At 33.4% G+C, this 24,233-nt stretch overlaps 2 protein-coding genes across 5 annotated transcripts; one reads left to right on the forward strand and one right to left on the reverse strand.

The window, feature by feature from the left end:
- Positions 1-1,532: 1,532 nt before the first annotated feature.
- LOC123204014 (FCS-Like Zinc finger 1-like) lies at positions 1,533-2,725 on the forward strand. Its single transcript, XM_044620538.1, has 2 exons — positions 1,533-1,967; positions 2,296-2,725. Exons 1-2 carry the CDS (start codon positions 1,657-1,659, stop codon positions 2,474-2,476), a joined length of 492 nt encoding a protein of 163 aa, XP_044476473.1. The 5' UTR covers positions 1,533-1,656; the 3' UTR covers positions 2,477-2,725.
- A 9,468-nt stretch (positions 2,726-12,193) lies between these two features.
- On the reverse strand, positions 12,194-19,072 carry LOC123204955 (novel plant SNARE 11-like). Of its 4 annotated transcripts, none has more exons than XM_044621779.1 (10): positions 18,674-19,069; positions 18,471-18,563; positions 17,272-17,365; positions 17,112-17,149; positions 14,739-14,830; positions 14,295-14,374; positions 13,119-13,175; positions 12,904-12,996; positions 12,740-12,814; positions 12,194-12,631 (listed from the first exon to the last, which is right to left on the reverse strand). In XM_044621779.1, the coding sequence occupies exons 1-10, from the start codon at positions 18,745-18,747 to the stop codon at positions 12,542-12,544; spliced, it is 786 nt and encodes a 261-aa protein (XP_044477714.1). In that variant the 5' UTR covers positions 18,748-19,069; the 3' UTR covers positions 12,194-12,541. The 4 variants fall into 4 exon arrangements, 3 of the variants coding, with proteins under 3 accessions (XP_044477714.1, XP_044477716.1, XP_044477715.1); XR_006499650.1 differs by having other exon boundaries at positions 12,912-12,996; positions 18,674-19,072; XM_044621781.1 differs by lacking the exon at positions 12,740-12,814 and having other exon boundaries at positions 12,912-12,996; positions 18,674-19,072.
- Between the last annotated feature and the right edge of the window lie 5,161 nt (positions 19,073-24,233).

Below are 24,233 nucleotides of genomic sequence, written 5' to 3' on the forward strand. Positions count from 1 at the left end.
ACATAACTTTACAAGAACCCAGAAGCACTGTATACAACAAGACCCTTGAAACCAACTCAAACAAACCCCCTAGAGGACAACCAATCATGTACTAAAATACCTGAATCATTAGAATATGTCAATATGATATCAAAGTGCAATAAATTATGACATTAACTCAAGAATTACTGAAATACCAAACAAAATTCAACCTAACAAACAGGACTACTCAAAATTTTAATTATTTGCCCCAGAGGATAGCCGAAGCTGCCAAGACCCAAGGAGATGCATGCAGCAGAACACAAAGCTCACCATTTCCCGCATAGTAAGCAATAAGTTACCGAGTTGAAACAAAAAAAAAAAAAAATGAGGACACAAAACTAAGACTCAACAACAGCGAAAACCATCACAACACATCTGCAGAAAAAAAGGCCCCAGGCAAAGTAGCAGCAACCAACAAAAACCACTCAACACACTTGCAGAAAAGACGTCCCTGCAAGGTAAATGGCAAACTCAAAATTCAAGTTAGCAAACACATTATTCAAAATTTCAATTATTTTTGGACAGGAACAAATGGCGATGCAGTCAAACTCAGAATAGTTGACTCAGGTGAAATCAAACTCACAAGTCATTTGATAAAATATATTTGTTTTAGTGCTCAACAAAATTTATTCACAGAAGAATAATTGAAGATTAAAAATAAATAATCAACAAAAGACTAATCAATCTAGGTACATATAATCACAGATTGTTTGCTATTTCTGAATCAGAAAGAGGACTTACTATTAATTACAGCAAGAGTTTTCTCCTTTGCAACTATTGGAACCGGAGCAACTGTGGTGCTTTCAGAAAACAACGATAGACGTTTTTTAATTTTAGATTTTGTAATCAGATTTTGTGTGAATATTAATTTATTTGGGTGTAAAAATGTTTAAAAAAATTAAAACTGCATGTCTGATGTGGCAACATGTTGACATGGCAGAGGATGTGGAATCTGCCATGTCAGATGTCCTCACATAAATGAATATTAGACTATATACTTAACATTTTTTATAGTTATTAACTTACAAAAATTTTAAAATTACAAGAAATCTCATCCAAAAATAATATTCATTTTAAGAGAGCTCCCAAGAAAATAAAATAAACTCTTCCATCATTATTATTAATGTTTTAACTAAAAAATTTATGGTTTCAATAATCTCTATAACTTTCGTTTGATCCATCATGACAATTGACGAATAAAAAGATTTCTCAATTTAATCTCCCCGAGGCCTTACCTTACCACTCAAAATGAGAGAGAGGCATAAGTGTGACTAGCCAGCCAGGCCACTGTCACAGTGTCCTCTACTCTACAATACCACAGATGGCATTTTTGTAGATTTATAAAAAAGGAACGTCAAATAGAGCTACAGAAACTAACAAAATATCTTACAACTTGGAGCTCCAGGTAAAGAAAGCCCGTTGATTTACCAATCACACGGGTTCTTTGAAACCAGCCGTTGTTTAAGGCCATGGTTTTGCTACAAAAACCTGTCAGTTCCTCACCAACCTATGTTTATAATATGAACACCCACTCTTCTCTTTTCTTGACAATAAAAAAAGAAGCTTCTTTCTCTCTGTTTTTTCTCAAAGATAAGTCGTCTTGCATTTGAAGAACTTCAATAAAATCCAACAGAAATGGATTTTCTAGTTTTAAGAAGGCCTTATTTTATTGAGGAGGATAATGGGTTGGCATCTCTGGCTGATATGGAAGCTGGGTTCTCCGGGAACCATCACCATAGTAATTATACTTTGTTTTCTAGACCTATTTCTTATGCGAGGAAGAATAGTATCTTGAATCTTTCTTCATCGTCTTCCATGGCTTGTTTTTCTCTGAGATCTGGAGGCAGGTTTTACGATGCGAGAAATGAAGAGCATCATCCGTATTTCTTGGAAGCGTGTTCGCTCTGCAAGAAACTTCTTGGGAATAGAGATATCTACATGTACAGGTCAGCCATTGTTCTTAGGACTTTCAGATGACATTTTTTTATGAGTTGTGAGTTGTGTGTTATGTTCTAGATCTCAAGACTTACTGCTAGCTTCTAAATTTCTGAAATTTTTAGGAAAGTGTCAATTATAATCGGAAAAGCGTGAACTTGAACAAATTGGGAAGTGTTTTTAGATAATTGTTTTTGTTCTAAACCAAATTGGGGATGTTATTTTGTTGAACAAATTGGGGAAGTCTAAATGAAATTAAAAACTGATTGTTTAGAAATTTTAGTGCGAGTACTTGGATGGTTGGTGTTTATTACTGATGGATATTTTGGTGTTATGCAGAGGAGACACTCCATTTTGCAGTGAAGAGTGTAGACAAGAGCAGATAGATATGGACGAAGCTAAAGAGAAGAACCGGAACCTCTCTTTATCGATGAAGGCTTTAAGGAAGAAAGAGCAAAGGAAATCATCAAACAAAAATCAGGAATATTCGTTCCGTACTAGCACCATTGCAGCTGCTTAATCACTTATAATATTCATGATATATTGAAGAGAAATGGTGAAAGCATGGAGGGTCGGAACCACAAGAAGAAGGGGCAATGGAAAGGTAGGAGGAGAGCCACAACCCGACTCATGTTGAAAATTTTATCAACTTTTTATAGTTGAATTGTGAATGCATATGCAAGTTTTCGTTTGGTTTTTGCCGTAGACTTAAAGTGTTTTTTTCTCCGGGGACATTAAAAGAAATGATGAAATATACCGTATATTAACATCTGATTGCCTTATTTTCAATTGAGTTAATGTCTGAGCTTCAGTCAGGAAATTTGTGGGTTTATTGTGTATGGTGGGTACGACTTTCTTGGGATGGATTATTGCATCCTTGAAATGAGAGATTAACTTTGGTGAAAGCTTTTGCTTCCCACTAAAGTCTTGAAAAACCTATCGTGATGGTGACTTTGTGTACAGGAACCCATACCTTTTATTTATTTATAGGCAATTATTGAATGTAAGAGTATGATTGGAAGTGGCAGTGGTCAGTTTTATGGTCTATTTTTCAGCCTGGATGGGGCCACGGGTCCCCTTTAACATCTCCCATGTATAACATTTTTAATTGGGAAATTATCAAAAATGGCCAAAATACCCTCTCACAAAGTAAAAATGTCCAAAATCACTATTTTCAAGTAAAAATGCCCAAATTTACTTTCTTAAACAAAAATACCCATGATTTTTTCTAAAATACCAAAATTATCTTTCCCTTTATTTCTATAAACCTTCTCACTCACTAGAAGGGGTTAAATGAAATTTTATTAAAATTAGGGGTATTGTGATATTAAACATTATATGAGTATTATAAATTTCTCAATGAAATTTTAAAAATAGATAATTGAGGGGTCAAACAAAATATTATTAAAATTTGGGGGGTATTTTGATATATTGACTCATCTTTTTCATATTTCCAAAGAATTTTTCGATTGTTACCATTATAAGGTATTTCAACTTTTAGAATTCGAATTTCAGTTCTGTTTTTTCGAATTTCACTGTTTTACGATATATCGACTCGTATTTTTCAGATTGTTGTCATTTTAGGGTTTTTCAACTTATAGAATTCAAATTTCAGTTCCGTTTTTTCGAATTTCACCGTTTTACAATATATCGACTCGTATTTTTTAGATTTCCGAAGAATTTTTTGATTATTGTCATTCTAGGGTTTTCCAACTTTTAAAATTCGAATTTCAATTCCGCTTTTTCGAATTTCACCATTTTACGATAGATCTACTCGTATTTTTCAGATTTCCGAAGAATTTTTTGATTGTTCCCATTCTAGGGTTTTTCAACTTTCAGGATTCGAATTTCAGTTCCGTTTTTTCAAATTTTACCGTTTTACGATAGATTGACTCGTATTTTTCATATTTCCGAAGAATTTTTTAATTGTTGCCATTCTAGGGTATTTCAACTTTTAGAATTCGAATTTCAGTTCCGTTTTTTTGAATTTCATCGTTTTACGATAGATCGACTCGTATTTTCAGATTTTTGAAAAATTTTTTGATTGTTACCATTCTAGGGTATTTCAACTTTTAGAATTCGAATTTACGTTTCGTTTTTTCGAATTTCACCGTTTTACGATAGATCGACTCGTATTTTTTATATTTCTAAAGAATTTTTCGATTGTTACCATTCTAGGGTTTTTCAACTTTTAGAATTCGAATTTCAGTTCCGTTTTTTCAAATTTCACCGTTTGACGATATATCGACTCGTATTTTTCAGATTTTTGAAGAATTTTTTGATTGTTGTCATTCTAGGGTATTTCAACTTTTAGAATTCGAATTTCAATTTCATTTTTTTGAATTTCACCGTTTTATAATAGATCGACTCATATTTTTTAGATTTCCGAAGAATTTTTTGATTGTTGCCAATCTAGGGTATTTCAACTTTTAGAATTCGAATTTTAGTTTCGTTTTTTCGAATTTCACCGTTTTACGATAGATCGACTCGTATTTTTCAAATTTCTGAAGAATTTTTCGATTGTTGCCATTCTAGGGTATTTCAACTTTTAGAATTCGAATTTCAATTCTGTTTTTTTGAATTTCACCGTTTTACGATATATCGACTCGTATTTTTCAGATTTCTGAAGAAGTTTTTTATTATTGTCATTCTAGGGTATTTCAACTTTTAGAATTTGAATTTCACCGTTTTACGATACATCACTCAAATCACATATAGAATGAAATCAAATACATATCTACATATAATGACAGATAAAGTACATCGTACACATATACACATACAATAAATATATGTATACAAACATATAAAGAACGATAAACAAACAACGAGGTAACTAAATATACATCTGTGAGCTACTCGATACAATGAAAATACAACTGCGACGCTAAACGTCGACGCATAGAGGTAGACGACTCTCAGGAAAAATCGTAGCTCCGTGACAACGTCAAACACTCAAAAAAACGTAACATAAACACACCAGAGTCACCAAAGCCCAATCCCTGTTGAGGACATCCGTCGCTCGATACAAAGTGAGGGAATCACGTCGTGGAGTCCTCCCAGAAGCTATCCAAAAACTTGTTACGTCTAATAACGCGGGAATGAATGTCAAATACGGTTGCATGCGCTACTCAAGAGACCCCATATTCCCCGAATATGATACCTCCGAATTGTATACCGTAATCGACCACTCACGAAAATCTATAACTCCGACGACCCAATGTGAGTTGTCGAAGTTTATAGGGATGTAAACCTATAAACAATGACAAATTTTAGTTAATTATCGTTGTCATTAACCAATTCAATGTAATAAAAATATATATACTATACCTGATCGACCATCCCCCATGGTTTGTACAACAATCCCGGGGTATACGCTGTCTCAACCATCCTCGTGAAGACCCCCAAAAACTCAAACTCGTCAATCGGTGTGGTCTGCCAACTCTTCCAAGCCATCTCAATATGACCTCCGAAGAATGTGTGGGCAGTCATCCAACACTGGGAAACAGTCGCACGGTGCTCGTCCTGGTGCTAACGTAATAAAGCCAAAAAAGAATCCACATGCTAAAATGGTATAAACAAGTTCACGTGTTAGTTATTAATAAATATATCAAACTTTTTACCAAATTATATAGTATAGACAACTCACATCGTCGGTCAACCACTCGCGCAACTCTACAACAAGCCTCTAAAAGCTGTCCTTTGACTTCGATCCTATGAAGTAGACATCATGTGTGTCAGAAACCGCAGCTCTAGTATACCATGTGAGGAAAGATTCCTCACGCTTTGATGCAGAGGATGGAATCATCATGAGTTATCGTTTTGCCCTCCCTCTGAGTGGATTTGTATACGGGGTGTGAACCAGCAGACTCTTCCGGACGATCCGACCACATGCTATACGAACAACTGCATGATACAAAAAACTATTAATTCATTATTTCATTCTACAAAATCATACACATTATTCGATTTATATTACCTTCTCCATGTATGCGGCAGGAGGTTTAGTTGGAGAATCCTAAATAACGGTCAAGTCCACAGCACGTGCTCCCTCGACAGACTGCATAATTATATATAAAAACATCTTAGTGACATATATTTGTCAATTATATTTATTTATTAATTATAATTGACAAACCTCAATGTGGACGGTCTCAGAAACATCCTCCTGGAAGTCTTCCTCTTGTGAACTAATATCCACAAGCTTTTTGGTTGAGCTCGGGATATCAGCAAGTAACCATAGTCGCTCGTCCTGAAAAAGAGACAAAACATCATTAAAAAAATATATAATATATTATATATATATTGATCAATGATATTTTTTAAATCCTCATAACCTGGACTTCCAGGGAAGGTGTTCGGAGATAACCCTCGATCGATGATATATCAATGTCGATTCCCTATATGCATCAAAAGGAAAAAATGGTAAATGATTTTTCATATAAAATATAATATGAACAATAATTTTCATACCTCCAGTGGAGGATCTAAAGCGATAGGAGATCCGATCGGTTGGCCTTCATGACGAAGACCTTATACAAATATATAAAATGAATTAATCGATAACAAAACAGTATTAAAAATTAAGTTCTATTGATAAGTGACATACCTCAGGTCGGATGGGTGAAGTCACCGAAGGGTCAACCGGTGCCCCATCTTATCGACTACCCTAAGATAATAGTAATATTAAATCTATTCAATGACATTTTATATATAATGATATTGTAATATAATAACAACATTAGGGCATTAAATATAAATTTGAAATTACATACGTACCTCATGTGACTGATGGGATGGTATTGCGGTATCAACGAGGGAGGTCATCCCAATAACATCGTCTCTCTTTTGTACAAATGTAATTATAGTTGTTAGAATAATAAGACTTCGTATATTTTTTATAAGTAATAAATTAGAAGTGGGTTTACAACCTGAGTGACGGGTGCTGGACATATACGTGTGACGATGTCCTCCAAAGAAGTCATACGATCATGTAATCGACCCACATCATCACGTAATCGAGTCATTTGGGATTAGATATAGTCACGAAAACTCGATATCTCACGTAAAATTGTAGCACCCCGGTGCGTCAATATAGCATCTAATGTCGACGTTGTAGATGGTACAGATGGAAAACACTCATCGGTGACGTGATGGGTAGTATAATCCTCCACTCCAGGATGGTCAGTGGGCAGAGGGCTCTAAACCCCAGGGGGACATAGAGGCTCCTTATATGTCTCGGAGGTCTCCACAGGTATATCTGAATGTCCTAAGATAGGAGAAGCCCCGTCTTCAGTGGCGAGAGGAATTGAAGATGATGAAGATGAATCAACATCCCCTAAACCGGTGTATTCACGGATGTCAACATATCATGATAACCCCTTCTCCATCGGGGACAGATGAAGCGGGAATGTGACATCATCCTAACGATGAAGAGATATAAGTTAAAATAATTACAACATTCAATGAATTAATCAACTTATTAATTAATAAGTACATACCGGGCCACAAGTGAAAATAGTGTCTATATGAGCCCAACTAGGAACGTCCCTCGTACGCCACCTAAACATCCGTGGAGACATATAGATATCAATAAGATCAACCCAGTCGTGCAAGGTCTCCAACGTCTCATATATCCAATACTGCAATATAATTATTTACGATTTAAATAAATCAATTTATATTTTTTGTAAATTAATATATTATATATATAATATTATAAAACTTACCTAAAATGCGAAAGGAAATCCATAGAGGTCATATTTATGAATTTCAGGTATCCGTCCGGAACACACTCTCTCACTCGCCTGTGACATAGAATCGTATGTCATCTGCCACACAACAACGCCCCAGGGGTAGGAATTAAACCTGTGCAGATGATCTACTAACTGTAAATAATCTGTGGACATCTTCTTTCGTCGATCATTCCCCAACAAAACCATATGAAGAACATACAACAACACCATCTTGACAGCGTCAATATCGTCATCCCCCCATGGTCTCGACAAGAAAACACACTCTATGTCGTGATACTGCAAAGTCGAAAAACCTCAAAAGTAAATATCCCTGATCCTATGTCCGGAGGAGCGAGGCATATATGAAGAAACATCAGTCCGTCGACTAAACGAAAGACCTATCACCAGTGCAAACTCAAACGGGCTAAATCTCACATCAACCCCACTAACCTTGAACCAAAACTCGTCTCTGGCAGAGGGTCGATGTAGCTGTCGGAGTAGAAATGCATGGACCAATATCCCGTAGAATTTGGTTTCGGGTAAACGAAGGAGATACCCGAAACATGTCCTCTCAAATAGTTGTAGCTGATCCGGGGTCAATGTAGAAGTAATCCGGATAATGCGATACACTATGCATGACATATTGCATCTGCCCCCAAGTGTCTGGACTCGTTGGGGATTCGCAGCTCGCTGTCAACCCGTCTTCTCTTGCGAGAAATATCTTGTAACAATTTTAAAAATTTGTTAGACATTCATAAAAATAAATATGTGAACAAATGTATTTGTGGAAAAAATATAAAAAGATGAAAAATACCAAATAATCAAAAAGAAAATGACAAAACTTAACAAATAAGAACTGAAATTCGAGTTCTATACGTTCAAATATCCTAGAATGTTAACAATCAAAAAATCGATCGAAAATAACATAATATGAATCAAGATATCCTGAAAGGACGAAAATAAAAAAAAACGAAACTGAAATTCGAATTCTATACTTTGAAATACCTTAAAATGACGATAATCGAAAAAATCTTGAAAATACGAATCGATATATCCTGAAACGGTGAAAATCGAAAAAACGGAACTGAAATTCGAATTCTATACTTTGAAATACCTTAAAATGACGATAATCAAACAATCGTTCGAAAATCTTGAAAATACGAGTCAATATATCTTGAAATGGTGAAATGCAAAAAAACGAAACTGAAATTCGAATTCTATACTTTGAAATACCTTAAAGTGACGATAATCAAAAAATCGTTCGGAATTTTTGAAAATATGAATCGATATATCCTGAAATGGTGAAATTTGAAAAAACGGAACTGAAATTCGAATTCTATACTTTGATATACCTTAAAATGACAATAATCAAAAAATCGTTTGAAAATTTTGAAAATACGAGTCGATATATCCTGAAATGGTGAAATTTGAAAAAAGGAAACTGAAATTCGAATTCTATACTTTGAAATACCTTAAAGTGACGATAATCGATAAATCGTTCGAAAATCTTGAAAATACGAATCGATATATCCTGAAATGGTGAAATTCAAAAAAACGGAACTGAAATTCGAATTCTATACTTTGAAATACCTTAAAGTGACGATAATAAAAAAAACGTTCAGAAATCTGGAAAATACGAGTCGATATATCATGAAATGGTGAAATTCAAAAAAATGGTACTAAAATTCGAATTCTATACTTTGAAATCGATTAAAGTGACGATAATTGAAAAATCGTGCGAAAATCTTGAAAATACGAGTCGATATATCTTGAAATAGTGAAATTCGAAAAAACGAAACTGAAATTCGAATTCTATACTTTGAAATACCTTAAAGTGACGAAAATTGAAAAATCGTTCAGAAATCTTGAAAGTACGAATCGATATATCCTGAAATGGTGAAATTCAAAAAAACGAAACTGAAATTCAAATTCTATACTTTGAAATACCTTAAAATGACTATAATCGAAAAATCGTTCGGAAATCTTGAAAATACGAGTCGATATATCCTGAAATGGTGAAATTTGAAAAAACGGAACTGAACTTCGAATTCTATACGTTGAAATATCTTTTAATGTTAATAATCGAAAAATTGATCAGAAATGAATCAATACGAGTCGATATATCGTGAAACGGATTAGGAAAAACGGAATTGAAATTCGAATTCTAGAAGTTGAAACGGCGAAATTTGAAAAAATGAAAATGAAATTCGAAATCTATACGATAAAATTCCATAGAATATGAATAATCGAAAAATCATTAGATAATTTGAAAAGAAGACTCGATTTATCCTGACACGGGGAAAATTGAAAAAACGGATTTGAAATTCAAACTCTATCAGTTGAAATACCTATAAATGTCACTAACCAAAAAATCATTTGAAAATTTGAAAAAAACGAATCGATATATCATAAAAAGATAAAATACGGAAAAATGCAATTGAAATTCAAAAACACGAATCAATATATCCTATAAACGAAAAATCGAAATATTAAGTTGAAATTACGTCATTACATCGTAAAATGTGTCAAAAAGCACCAAAATTCGAAAAATCAAATCTTAAATTTGAAAATTATATATGGAAAAAACAGATTTGAAATTCAAACTCTATCAGTTGAAATACCTATAAATGTCACTAACCGAAAAATCATTTGAAAATTTAAAAAAAATGAATCGATATATCATAAAAAGACAAAATACGAAAAAACGCAACTGAAATTCAAAAACACCAATCAATATATCCTATAAACGAAAAAATCAAAATATTAAGTAGAAATTACGTCATTACATCGTAAAATGTGTCAAAAAGCACCAAAATTCAAAAAATCGAATCTCAAATTTGAAAATTACATATGGAAAAACCCTAAAACAGAAAAAAACGGATATAAAATTCGAAAACTACACTATCAAAAACCCTAGAGAAGAAAATTCTCAATTTACCCCCTTATGAAAATTCCTTAATTGAAAAGGTCCACTGTTATATGACAAATTTTAAAAAAAACCCGCTATGTTCTAACGAATCTCCTCCGGCTCCCCAATATTTAAAAAAAGCCATTTTACCCCCTAACCCACGGTCAATGTCTATTGACCGTGGGATAAATCGTTTGCCGTGGGAAACGTTGTTCCCACGGTCAGACTACCGATCCTTTCGACAGCCATTTCGGCCAAATTTTGGTCATTTCGGCCTCCGATTTCCACATAAATCAAATCTACACGTTGTATAACACAAAACCCCTCAATCAATTCAACGAAAACAACCAAAAATCAAAACATTTTAAACATTGTTCAAACCGTAAACCCTAAAATTTCAAACCAAAAAATCTCAATCAAATCTCAATAATATGAGCAATAACTTGATCCAAACAAGATTACGAGAGATATACTAACCTCCTTTGCCATTTGCGGTTGCCGAAAAGCAAGAAAATCGACGGAAATGAGATTCACCGTGGGATTGCCGCGTGAGAGTGGGAAGTTTTGGAATTTTCTTTAAATTGCACAGTGATTATCGTGGGAAGAAACGAAATTTTGCTGTGTTTATATAGAGGGGCAGTTTCGTAATTTTGCCAAACCCACGATCACGTGGGAAATTTCAGAAAAACCCGACGTGGGCTAAGGACTCTCCCCGACACCCCAATATTTTAGAAAAGCCACTTTACACCCCTAACCCATGGTCAATGTCTGCTGACCATGGGATAAATTGTTTGACCGTGGGAAACACTATTCCCACGATCGGACTGCCAATCCTTTCGGCAACCATTTTCGGCCAAATTTTGGTCGTTTCGGCCTTCGATTTTCACATAAATCAAATCTACACGTTGTATAACACAAAACCCCTCAATCAATTCAACGAAAACAACCAAGAATCAAAACATTTTAAGCATTGTTCAAACCGTAAACCCTAAAATTTCAAACCAAAAAATCTCAATCAAATCTCAATAATATGAGCAATAACTTGATCCAAACAAGATTATAGGAGATATACTAACCTTCTTTGCCATTTATGGTTGCCGGAAAGCAAGAAAATCGGCGGAAATGAGGTTTGACCGTGGGAATAGGGAAAGTTTGAATTTTCTTTGAATTTGCACAGTAAAATGACCGTGGGAAGTGATGAAATTTGCTGTGTTTATATATGGGGGCAGTTTCGTCATTTCACAAAACCTGAATTTTTTGGATAATTTCGCTAAGACCTCCTTAATTTTGTCTATTTTTGATAATTTCCCTTTTTAATTTTCCTGCCTTTGGTATTTGAACATTATTCTTTAACTAAAATTTTAAAACTTTGACGTCTCTAAATGAATTGGTTGTTAGACAGATAAAACATTTATATATATATATATATATAACATAAAATAGCTTGGTTTTTCAAATCATTTTTTTTCAATTCAATTTTTAAAAGCCCTTAAAACGACTACACCAGCTAGTTTAAACCAACATAACAGTTTTTGCCCCATCTCTCCACCTGATGCCAAGGGAAAGCAAGCCAAATTAATCGGTAAACAAATAATGGAGTGAACATGATGCTACAACTGTTATTATACAAATAATAACAAATTTTCACAAATAAAAATCATTTATCAAGTGATACACATGATTGTATATATGAGCCAATAAAATCTTAAATGCACAATTATGGGTTCCCTCAATTCTTCAAAAGGGGAGGAGGTTTTACAATTCAGGGAGTGAGCACTGAGCAAGCAAACGGGGAAAGCCTGCATCTCTCTCTACAGCAAGCCTATCAACAAACCCATTCCTATTCATCTGCAATGTTGAGCACCCCAAGATACTCTAAAAATGGTTCCAATCAAGTTTCAGATCACCCCAGCAATGCCATGAGAAGTTGATATCTAACCCTTTAACTAGGATTCCAAAGTAATCTTCGACTCATGGCAGGTGGAGCTAATCCTGGAATATCCCTGATGTCCTTGTTGTTTGGGTGCACAAGCTGAAAATAACGGGAAAATATTTCAACACCCAATCACATAAACAACACAAAGAATGGTTCGCACGATCTCAATGCCAAGGTGAAAATATAACAATTAATTGAAAATACCTTCACAATGATAATGACTATGACTCCAATAACTATAAGGAACAGCAATGCCATTATGCACTTGTCAGTAGCAACCTAATGATATAAACTCCACTAAGTCTTATGAATAAAATCATAGCTATAAATATATAAAAGAAAAGAAAGCTGATAATTTAGAGATTGACCTGCCTACCAATTTCCTTGACGAGTTTAGAAGCCTTCCTGACTGAGAAATGGATGGAGTCTAGTTCATTAACAATCCTACTCATTTGTTCAGTCTGAAAGTAAAATTAACAAAATGACAGTTCAGTCCTCCTGAAGAGCGTTATAAAATTAATAACAAGAGAATAGGCATACCAATCCTAAGACGTAGCAAAGTCAATCACTGTCGAACTGATACCTGAGCCTTCAGAGCTGCAGCTGTCTCTGTTCCAACATTGATAGTGTCATGAACAACCTAGTTGAAACAGGGAAATGAAATAATTACTTTTTCCTTTTTTAACTTCAAAAGCTGACAATCAAACAGAAATAACGAGAACTCAATTTTAATTATTTCATTTTTCGCTCCTTATCCCCCCACCCCATCACCTTCTTCCTAAAAAAATTAAAATAAAAACTGGTTAAGAGACCTGTTCTGATTCCCCAAAGCTCTAACACATAGCTAGCAGCTGTAGGATAACAGCATATAATAGAGAATTGATCATGTGTATTAAAAGAATGGAGAAAACTTATCTGTAAGCAAAGGAAAAATTATCACAGCTTTATGGTTTACCCCTGAAAGTAAATTTAAAAAGAAACGAGACAAAAGAAGAAAAATTAAAGAAAACAAGATTAAAACTCTTTTAAGTCGGCAATCAGCACAGATTTGCGGTCCACAAGGGTGTCTAAAGTGAACAACTTTATGGTGCAAGTCATTCGAACTGTCAATGATTTAAAGAAAAGAGTGACCCCTAAATGAATTTTTCAGTAGGCCTAACCAATAACATAATAAACATAATCATCATGGATCATTCAACTAACATAGGTATCGGCCAATTCTCAGCTAAAGTTGTTGATGTAGACATTTTTAGATTCAACACCACTAACTTTTATTAAAAAACTTGAAAAGAAGAAGAAAGAAATGCATTGTTCCAAGTAGTTGACCAATGCATTGATTTTTCTTTTAAATAAGAAACTATATAATTTGTACTTATAACGAATTTGAAATAATCAAGAAACCACTGGGAATCAAAACTGTCAGGAGGGTAGCTGCATTATATAAAGACAAAAATGTCTATATCCACAATATGAAAACCAAAGTTTTGTCAATGAATTGAAATTACCTTTGGAGATGAGGTAAAATTTCAAAATAATGGATTCGATCAATGTTGAAGGTCATAATTGATATGGTATAAGAAAAAACCAGACAGAACAGTGTAAAGATATGTTAAAAACACTGAGTGTAAACAGCTCATTGTTTTCTTACAAGAGACAATAACTGAATATCATGGAAAGCAGTTTTATCTCCTAAAGCATGTTGAATATGAGACAAATTCTACCTTGTGGTGAATATATCTTCTTTTGAACACAAACTAACCTTTTTTGACCTCTCAATAACTTCATCAGTCTCGTCCATCATCTGGTTTCCATGATCTATAAGCTGTTGATTTGTCATAGCTGCAAGATGTATAGTCTCTGCCTCAGAAATATGATAATATGAAGAAAGTCATGAAACCTTCAATGAGATTTTCTCCAAACAAGTCAAAGATCAATTACATGATTTGCAGTGAATCCAAAATCATGCATTTTTCACATGAATTTGCAGAAAACACAACACAATTTGTAGTGTCACAAAAATACAGAATGTTGTACGGTTCATGTGTATCTAATGCCAAAGCCCTTGACAAGGTCAGGATTTAAACAATGAATGTCTGTTCTTGTCACCTCTTCTGTCCACATCTCCAACTAATATTTATAACTTGAAAAATCTAGGCAGACAAAACCATCAAATGTGCACGTTAAAAAAATGATATATGCTTACATGAAGCTAGCAAGACATTCTCTTCACCAAACCCTTCATTAGGCCCATCAAAGAGATCAACTCGTTTGTTGTTTTCAAGATTGGCCTGATGTCTGAAAGGAACCATCATGAGAATGTTAAAACAAGTCCAAGGTAAGGCATCTATTAATAATTAGTGAATTGAGAATATAATCAATTAAGACTGCATTTGTGTTAGGAACCCACATTTATTTAATCAAAACACAAAATACATAATAACTAAAATATTTCATTACTAAAAACATTACAAGATAAACCGAATAATTCGAGGAGACAAGATAAACCGAATAATTCGAGGAATTCGGGACCTCCCATTTTCCGGTCATTCGAGACGTCGGAGATCTCCCATTTTCCGGCCATTAGAGGCGCCGGAGACCTCCCTAAATCAGCCAAAGGTGGCTGCTCTCAAACCCAAACTCTAATATTTTTCTTCTCCTCTTATTTTCAAATTCAAAGCATATATTTATAAAAGAAATGAGTCATTGGATTGGGGACAAGTGTCCCAATCCTAACATTTCCCTCCCCTTCAAAATCATCTTGTCCTCAAGATGAGTTTTTTTTTTTTAATTTTCCTTTTCTGTTTTTTTTTTTCAGTTGTCTCTTCCTATCCAAGGCAGTTTCCCGCCCACTGTTTTTCCTTTTTTTTTTTTAAAAAATTTTTTTTTTTTTTTTATGCAGCTGTCTCCTTTTTTTTTAATATATAAATTTTTTCCTCTCTCCTCTGCTTCTTCACTTTTCTTTTCTTCTTTCCAACGCCCACTTTTCTTCTTTTTCCCTTCCCAATAAACCTACACACTGCCTCTGCCTTTTTTTTTTTTTTTTTTTCTCTCTCTCTCCTTTCTCTTTCCTTCTCCTTGTCTTTTTCTTTTCTTCTTTCTTCTCCTTCGTTCTTCTTCCTTCTGTCTTCTGTTTTTTTTTTCTTTTTCGCTTCCGTCGGCGTTTCGTTTTCTTCTCCTTCTTCTTCTTCTTCTTCTTCTATTTTCGTTCTCCTCTTTTTTTCTCTTTTCTTCCTTCTGTCGCCTGACTTCTCTGTTAATTCCATATCGGTCTGTCTTGCGAAATCAACAGGAAATTTGCAGTTGCTTTAACAGCTCCGGTGAAGGCGAAAAAAGAGCTTCGGTTTGTAAGCAGGAAAGAGAGCAACAGATTCTGGGCATTCATGTGGAGCAGATTCTCGAACAAGAGCAGGGGATTCTTTTGTCCGAACACCGGATTCCCTGTGATGATTTTTCTTCAAGTTAGCCTCATGAACATTTTCCGGCGACTCTTCACTTTTCCGATCATCATCTGTCTTCTCCGTTGGATCGAACGCGCTCTGATACCATTTGTTAGGAACCCACATTTATTTAATCAAAACACAAAATACATAATAACTAAAATATTTCATTACTAAAAACATTACAAGATAAACCGAATAATTCGAGGAATTCGGGACCTCCCATTTTCCGGTCATTCGAGACGCCGGAGATCTCCCATTTTCCGGCCATTAGAGGCGCCAGAGACCTCCCTAAATCAGCCAAAGGTGGCTGCTCTCAAACCCAAACCCTAATATTTTTCTTCTCCTCTTATTTTCAAATTCAAAGCATATATTTATAAAAGAAATGAGCCATTGGATTGGGACAAGTGTCCCAATCCTAACAATTTGACACATGATTGCAATGTCTGGCATAAATCACAACAAAAATGTAACCGCTTTAGTTAGCAACATTTGTCAATTAAACAATTCTTTATGTTGAGGCAAAGAAGACTCTTGATTCATCAGGCAATTGTTAACAACATAACAGCAATTTTCAGCCAATGACAGTATCTATCATCTAATTTAGAGAAGCAGCATATGACAACCAACCAGAAATTACAGACACAAGCAAAAAGTCCATTAATAAATAACTATTATGAAATTGGAGCATTATAAGAAACTATATAAAAAATTAACCAAATAAAATAACTTCAGCAAAAACTTAAGCATTAGAAGCATGCCATAAACTTCTATAAAATAACAGCAACAGAAAAATATATAATGAAATTCAGGAAAATCAGGGGGGGGGGGGGGAAGCAATCAAGGCAATAATATGTATTTTAAACAGGACTAAACTCTCAGTTGATATCTACAAAAGCCTTCTTCATTGCATCTAAAAGCTATAAAAATAGAATCAACTGAAACTTTGATTAGTCTTCCTCTCTTCATCCATCACACAATCACAAAATAGGAAATAGAGATGTGTACAACAAATTCCAAGAAAAAGTGAAAAAAGCCTAAAATGATATTTGAAACCTACAGAGATGTTGAACATGCATAACACCATCTCTTGGTGCTGGATGAAACAAATTGAGGTAATCAAAGATATGTTAACTTACTGCTTCTTAAGAGCCACATATGAATTCAACTCTTTCACCTTCATGGAAATTTCAAAATACATTAAGCAAACTTTAGAAATGTAAATCAAGAAAAATAAATAAATAAAAAGAAACAAATTGAAGTATCAAATTCTCAACAAAGTTTAACAAAAAGGCACACCATGGACTGTTTTTTCTCATTCAACATCTTGTTGGTGTTTGGATCATTTCTATTCTCCATTTCCTTAACTTCTCTATCAAACTCCTTGATAAGCCTGAAAAGAAAGCAAGGCATTGTTCAGTTCTTGACTACAGGACCATAGCCCCAGCAGCATATAAGTCCTTTACCAAATTAATTACTTGCATGTCATGTAAGTCCCCAGCCCATAAACTCTTTGGAAATTTATACTCGTAAGGGAACCAACATATAGGAGAATGATTATTAAGGTTTACTACCTCCTATGTGCTCACATTAGAAAAGGGGAATTGAAAAAAACAAATAAGATAGGGAAAACACCTAAGATAACACAGAATTGGAATATAAAATAAAAAAATTGCAACCCTTTGAAAAAGATAAAAAATTTTGCTTGTGTGGGGTTTCAAGCCCGTCAGTATTTAGCACTAAATTACCAGTGAATTTACATATGAAAAGACTGTAAACAAATTAATTGCAGAACATATTATCAGTGTTATGAAAGAAAATTAATATGAAGACGCTTACAATTATTCACCATGGCACACAGGCGAGGACCAACCTCCACTAAACTCACTCAGTGCCTTCAAAATTTCCTTAATAGCTACCCCACCATACCCTAAGCCCCCAACCAAAAAGAGAAAAATTTAAGGATAACAAATATGGACCACTCACTTTTGGCTCTGACTCTAAAATATCGCACCCTCAAACTGATAAGATTTGATCGTGCATACTCATTCAACATGAGTCAATGCCCTGACCAAGTCTAGCTAACTGTTTAAGCAATTGATAGTGGTTATCGGGATGCAATAAACAGAATTTATGAAGAATGAATTCAAACAACAGAAATTGTAAGATGGGTAGGATCTAGTGTGGCATCTCATGCTTGAAAGCATCCTGAATACTTCGGTAGCTTCAACTGTTCCAAAGTCATAATTAAAACAGCTATGTCATTGTATTTTGAATATATATCATTATTTAAAACAGGATAATAAGTGCAGGAGTGAAGTAACAATTTTCATTCTAAACTGCTATTACTTTTTACTTCATTTCCTTGCCAATTCTTTAGCTAATACATATAATCAAAGTCTAACCAGTCAATGCGACATGAACTGTAATATCAAATAAACCAGATGAAAGATACAAAGCACTACTATGAAAAAAACCAATAATTTGATTTGAAATACCTTTTACATTCACGCATCTTCTCTGTAAGTTCCTCCAATTGCCTACTCTGCCTACTCACATCCTTGACCTTCTCCAATTTCTGGAAACCATTCCTGCAATGCACATAAAACGCATTAACACAAAACTAAATAATACAAAATAATAATAATAGTAACAATAATAATAAAGACGACATAAAATTATATCTCATTTGTTTTCTTACGATAAAGAACGGAAAAGGTCGGTGATTTGTCCATCGATCTCGGCTAATTCTTCGCTGATAGAAGATAGATCCATCTCTAGCAAGTATTCAACCCTCGTACGTCGATCTATACTAAAGTTTATCAAACTTGTTCAAAACATAAAGATTCTCAGCAATAACTTAACGCCAAAACTGTAAAATTCTTCTCAGACAAGTGAAAACACAATATAATAATGCCCATCTCAATTTGTGAAACGTTCAGGATCAGATCCGTGGAACTTCCAGCATAGAATCACAACCTTGGGAAAATTTAAAAATTCAAATTCGAATTTAGATCGGATCAAAAAAATGTAGGTTGTTGTAAGGAAAAAGGAGACCACAATGTCTAACGATCTAAACAAACAGAGGCAGAATTATTTTTCATTTTCTATTTTTTGTTTATCTTTATTTTTTTAGTCAGGCCAAACGACTCTAGTCCACCCAAGGTTTAACCTAATTCCAGCAAACACTTGAGGGGTTTCAAAACCCAAACACCCACCTATCTCTAAATTTCAATTAAAATTGTCACTAAATATAAAGGTAAAATCATCGTTTTAATAATATTATTAAAAAATATATTATTTTATTTTATTTTTTCTCAGATTTTAAAAACTAACAATTACATCCTCACTGAAAGTTTGAAAAATTAATATTTCATCTTTAAGGTTTGTTTTGCTCTTCTACTCATCACCATTCTAATAGACGGTTGACGTTTTTCACTCATCTTTTAGATTTGATCGCTTTGGAGACATTGTCAATGGCCAACATACGACGAATTGAAGAAGAAAAGGTGACAGATCTCATGGTTCTTTGATATGTCATTGTTTCTTCTTTGATTCAGTCATTTCTTCTTTAATTTGTGGTCCAGTGTCGTCTAAGCCATCATGAATTAGTCAGATGAAGACAATTCATCTTTATCTCTTTATTAGATGAATTTTGTCTAATAAAAATGCTTTGATGAGAAGATAGAGAGAAGGAGAAGAAGATAGTGGAAAAGTCCGCTAACAACAAGAACAAATTCTGATTGTTGAAGAAAAAAGAAAAAAACCCTATAAGAAAAAGTGAAATTTTCAAACTTTTTCTTGAAAAAATTATTAGTTTTTAAAACTAAACAAAAAAAAAAAGATATAATTTTATTTATTGTAATATTACTGATAAAATAATATTTTTATCCTCTAACTCTAAAAAAAATTTCTTTGGTTGATGGAAATAGACTAAACTTTGGGTGGATATTTGGATTTTTTAAATCTTATATATGTATTTAAACTTTCGCCAAACCGTGGGTGGGACATGGTTCTTTGGCCTTTTAGTTATTTAGGTTTTTATCAGTTTTTGGCTCTCAGTCTGGAAGGTTTAAAAAAAACCGCGACATTTTCGGCCGTTTAATCGGCTATTTTCAAATACGAGCGGGGCCACAAAACAAAGCCTGCTATGAAATTATTGTTATGCTTTCGTTCACCTGGAAGGTCTTCTGTGGACTTTTATGTAATTTTATTGCATTTGGGAGTGGGGACAATCTGACAATTTTGTTACATTTTATAAATTTTATTGCAAACCATTGGGTCCCTACTCCTTAGATTTGTTAATGGGATTGTTATTTTCTTACACATTTTCACTAATTTATGTTGGAAGTTTAAAAGTGATTGAACAAAATTAAATATGCATTGTAAATTGAAATATTATATGAGTTATAAATTATAGAATACAAATAAATTTGTAATAAATTACAAAAATATGAGTTGCAATGTTCAAATTTTATGTTACAATATTTTTAACAAATAGTTACCAAAATCTCATATGAAAAAGGGGTTTAGTTTCACTCAAGACACAACTCTGTGGGTGTGTTTGGTTCGGACAATCTTTTATTATCAAGAATGAAAGATTAAATATAAATTATTAATATATTTAATAAAAATTAATAGGTATAAATCATTATTACATTTAATTAAATGTAACAAAATATTAATAAGATATTGTTTTACCAAAATGTATTTGAATATAATTATTTTAAAATATTTTTTTATATTACTTGTTATATTAATAAAAATGAGAATATTTTTATACTAAAAATAATAAATAAGAATAAAATTATAACAAAATCATTATTACATTAATAATCTTTTAATACCTAAGATATGAGTGTTTTACTTTTTATATTATCTATCACATCACCATTAGTAATTTATGATTACCAAAATCTTGTACCATCTGACAACCAAACAAATTAACATTAGATTGTCAGAAATAAAAGATATATTATTGAACTAATCTTTCTTTACATTAAACCAAACCACCCACCCCCCCCCCCCCCCCCCCCCCCCCCCCCCCCCAGCCCCCCTCCTATAAGTGTTTAAAACACATGTTAAAGATCATTTTAGAACTTTGACACTGTAAGACTTTGAGATTATTATTAGTAGTTATACCAAATGAAAAGAGTGATTGAGAGTTACATTGTATCTTAAAACTAAGTTAAACCAAGCTCGAGCTCGACTCGACTTAAGTGGAGTTGAGTTTGCTTTAGAATTGTTTGAGCTCCACTCGCTTGAAGGAAGCTAACCTCGAGTTCCATTTGAGTTTGAATTTGATACTAAAATAACATTGTTTTAATTCGTATTGGTTAAAATAATATCTTTTTACTCTATTCGTGCCAAAATTTTTCAAATTTGCAAGCTTAGCAAGCTAGAAACTCTTGAACCTCGAGCTTAAAAATATTTGAACACGAACAAGCTCAACTTGAATCTAGCTTTAGCCTTCATTCATATCTGGTGCTATTAACCTTTACAAATGTTAGAACTTAATTTCTTTCACCAAAAATTTTCTAATTTCTCTAAGAGTGAACCTCACTCTTTATACTACGAATTTTTGGAATGTCTTTGAAATATAATCTCTCTCAAAGAGTATATATGAAAGTTTAAGCTTAGTACAATCCAAAACAAATGAAATTACAAAGTGTATGAGCAAGGGTTTTGAATAGAGAAGAGAATTTGCAAGTGAATAGTTCAAAACTAATTTGCTCTCAAATATGTGAAAGATCTTGGTGGCAAAAGTCCTTTACAAATGAATTTGATTGGGTTTATATAGGGGAAAATGAAGAAAGTTATCGTTGTGCAAAAAAACTAATTGTTTTAATTTTTCAGAAAACATAAAATTCGGTCAATCAGATGTAATTTGGTCAACCAAATGTGATGTGGCACTTCCGTGGAGTCTACGTGGCACTAGCCATTAGAAAATTCAAAACAAAATTCGATCAATCGGATTTAATTCGGTCAACCAAATTTTTGAAAGGCAAAATGCACGGCTTTTGGATAATTCGAAAGCTATCATCGAAAAATTCAGTTGATCAAATTTGGTCAACCAAATTTTATTACATTTTACCCCTTAAATTTTTAAAAACTTTTTTACCCCCTAAACCTTTGAAAAGTGACAATTTAACCCATATTTGAAAATTCTTTCAAAAACAACTTTGAGATATAAAAAAGTAGTTCACAAAATTTCATCATTCTAAATGAGTTAATAAATTTTGATAAAAAAATTGGTTTAACCTAATAAGTTTGAAAAACAACATTTTAACTTAAAATATGAAAGATATGAGAATAAATTTTCAAATGAGTTATCACATGCAAAAAAATATTTTAATCAAAACGAATGCTCCAAATTACAAACATATCTATTTAAACTTGAGTTTTTCTTTAAATCTTCAAGAATTCTTCACTTGAGTCTTGAGTTTTGTTTTTCATTTCTATCTAGAAACTCCTTCAAGTGCATTAAGTAAATTCTTGCAATCTAAACTCATAACTTAAGTAAAATCATTAGTCAATATGTTTAGGGACATATTAGTTTGTTTATAATCAAAATAAGAGCATAATGACTCATTAAGTTAACAATCTCTCCCTTTTTGATGATGGTAAACACATATGCACTTCAAAGAATTTTATAAAATATATCAATGAATGTATTTCCTTGAAGTTAAGAAACACTTGATTTTTAAGAAAATTTTGCAAGAATTCGCCTTAAAAAATCAAGTTTTCTCCCCCTGAATATATGCAAATAATAACACAATTCATATCAATATCATATATTCAACATTAATCTAATCAAAATATCCACAACATCAATCAAATATATCCTCATCAAAATATCCACAACATCAAATATCTTATCTATAATCATAATTAAATATATATTCATAATCTTCTATAACCACAACCAAGTATTTACAACGTCAATAAAACTTTTCTCCCCCTTTGTCATTATAAAAAAGAATGAGACAATGAATAAAAAGGATATAATCAAAGAGACAAAAGAAGACTAACATGTATGAATAATGTAAAAAAAATTATCACCAAAATGGCCCAAAAATTAAGCATCAAGACAATGTCTAAATATAACCATAATCGTCCATAACCACATTAATGTATAAAGACAATGTCTAAATAAATATGATCAGCAAAATAAGAGTATATAAAGAAAATTCATACACAACAAAAACATAATGAAAAACAGAGATAAACTAAGAAGGAGGTGGAGAAAAACAACGAAAAAGCTCATTTATGCCACCTTTGAGCTCGGCTCAAAGATCGGTAATACTAGCATAAACAGTAGCAAAATCAGAGCGAACCTCAACACGAAGATTAGCAAGGTTAATAGATAAAATAAAGATAGAATCAGCAACTGAGGTGGTGGTATGCTCAACAAATGAACTTGCTCCAATAGCCATTCTAGATCTTTTGCCAGAAGCATGAGCCTGTAACTCAAATGAATCTCGGTCCTCGTCTGCCTCAGCATCATCGTTGTCAATATCAGTGTCAACAACATCAGTTGGAACATCAGGTGTCTGGGGCTCAACATTAACATCAGGGCCCAGATCATTAATAGTCTCACCTCCACCAGGTACTATCTCAGAAATGTGACACCATACACCATTTTGCTGATAGAAACCCATAACATAGAGGTTGGAAGCAGTATATGGATTAGCAACTAGCTCAACATATGGCTTCTCAAGGAAGGAAACTCTTGCCTCTGAAAGAATCAATGTGATAGGTGCATAAGGTAAAAGGTGGGTGCGATGAGAGAGAGTAAAGACCATCAGATCAAAAATGACATGACAAAGGTCTATAGATGTGAAAGGAGATAAAAGTCAACTGTGCTAACTTTATTGAAATGACTTGATTTCAACACAAGAGTGTAATCGATAATGTTATGAAAGAGACGAGTAGATGGAGTGCGATGCCTATGTGGCGAACAAATAAAGACATTATGGTCAGGATTGCCCGTCATAGCTCAAAGGGCATCAAGATATAATAGGTTAATGAAATGTCACCCTCGAGGGGGAAGAAAAAGACCATGAACAATGGGAAGACCTAAGGTGACATGAAGGCTGGCAGGAGAGAAATGAATATCATGGCTATGGACAAAAAATGCGGCTTTGTTATGAAGCTGATCAAACTCTATGTTCACATAAAATTCACAAACAAGGGTAGGAAAAACATAACCACCTAAGGTGACAAAACACATCCATCTGAATCTATCGAAAAGAGTCCTA

This window comes from Mangifera indica, chromosome 20 (genome assembly GCF_011075055.1).
Source record: "Mangifera indica cultivar Alphonso chromosome 20, CATAS_Mindica_2.1, whole genome shotgun sequence".
NCBI classification, from domain to species: domain Eukaryota; kingdom Viridiplantae; phylum Streptophyta; class Magnoliopsida; order Sapindales; family Anacardiaceae; genus Mangifera; species Mangifera indica.

Coding starts and splice junctions, on each gene's coding strand:
- LOC123204014 (XM_044620538.1), top strand. CDS start 1,657: ATGGATTTTCTAGTTTTAAGAAGGCCTTATTTTATTGAGGAGGATAAT. Junction 1,968..2,295: donor AGAGATATCTACATGTACAG/GTCAGCCATTGT, acceptor GGTGTTATGCAG/AGGAGACACTCCATTTTGCA.
- LOC123204955 (XM_044621779.1), bottom strand. CDS start 18,747: ATGGATCTATCTTCTATCAGCGAAGAATTAGCCGAGATCGATGGACAA. Junction 17,366..18,470: donor AAGATGCGTGAATGTAAAAG/GTATTTCAAATC, acceptor CTTTCTTTTCAG/GCTTATCAAGGAGTTTGATA. Junction 17,150..17,271: donor ATGAGAAAAAACAGTCCATG/GTGTGCCTTTTT, acceptor ATTTCCATGAAG/GTGAAAGAGTTGAATTCATA.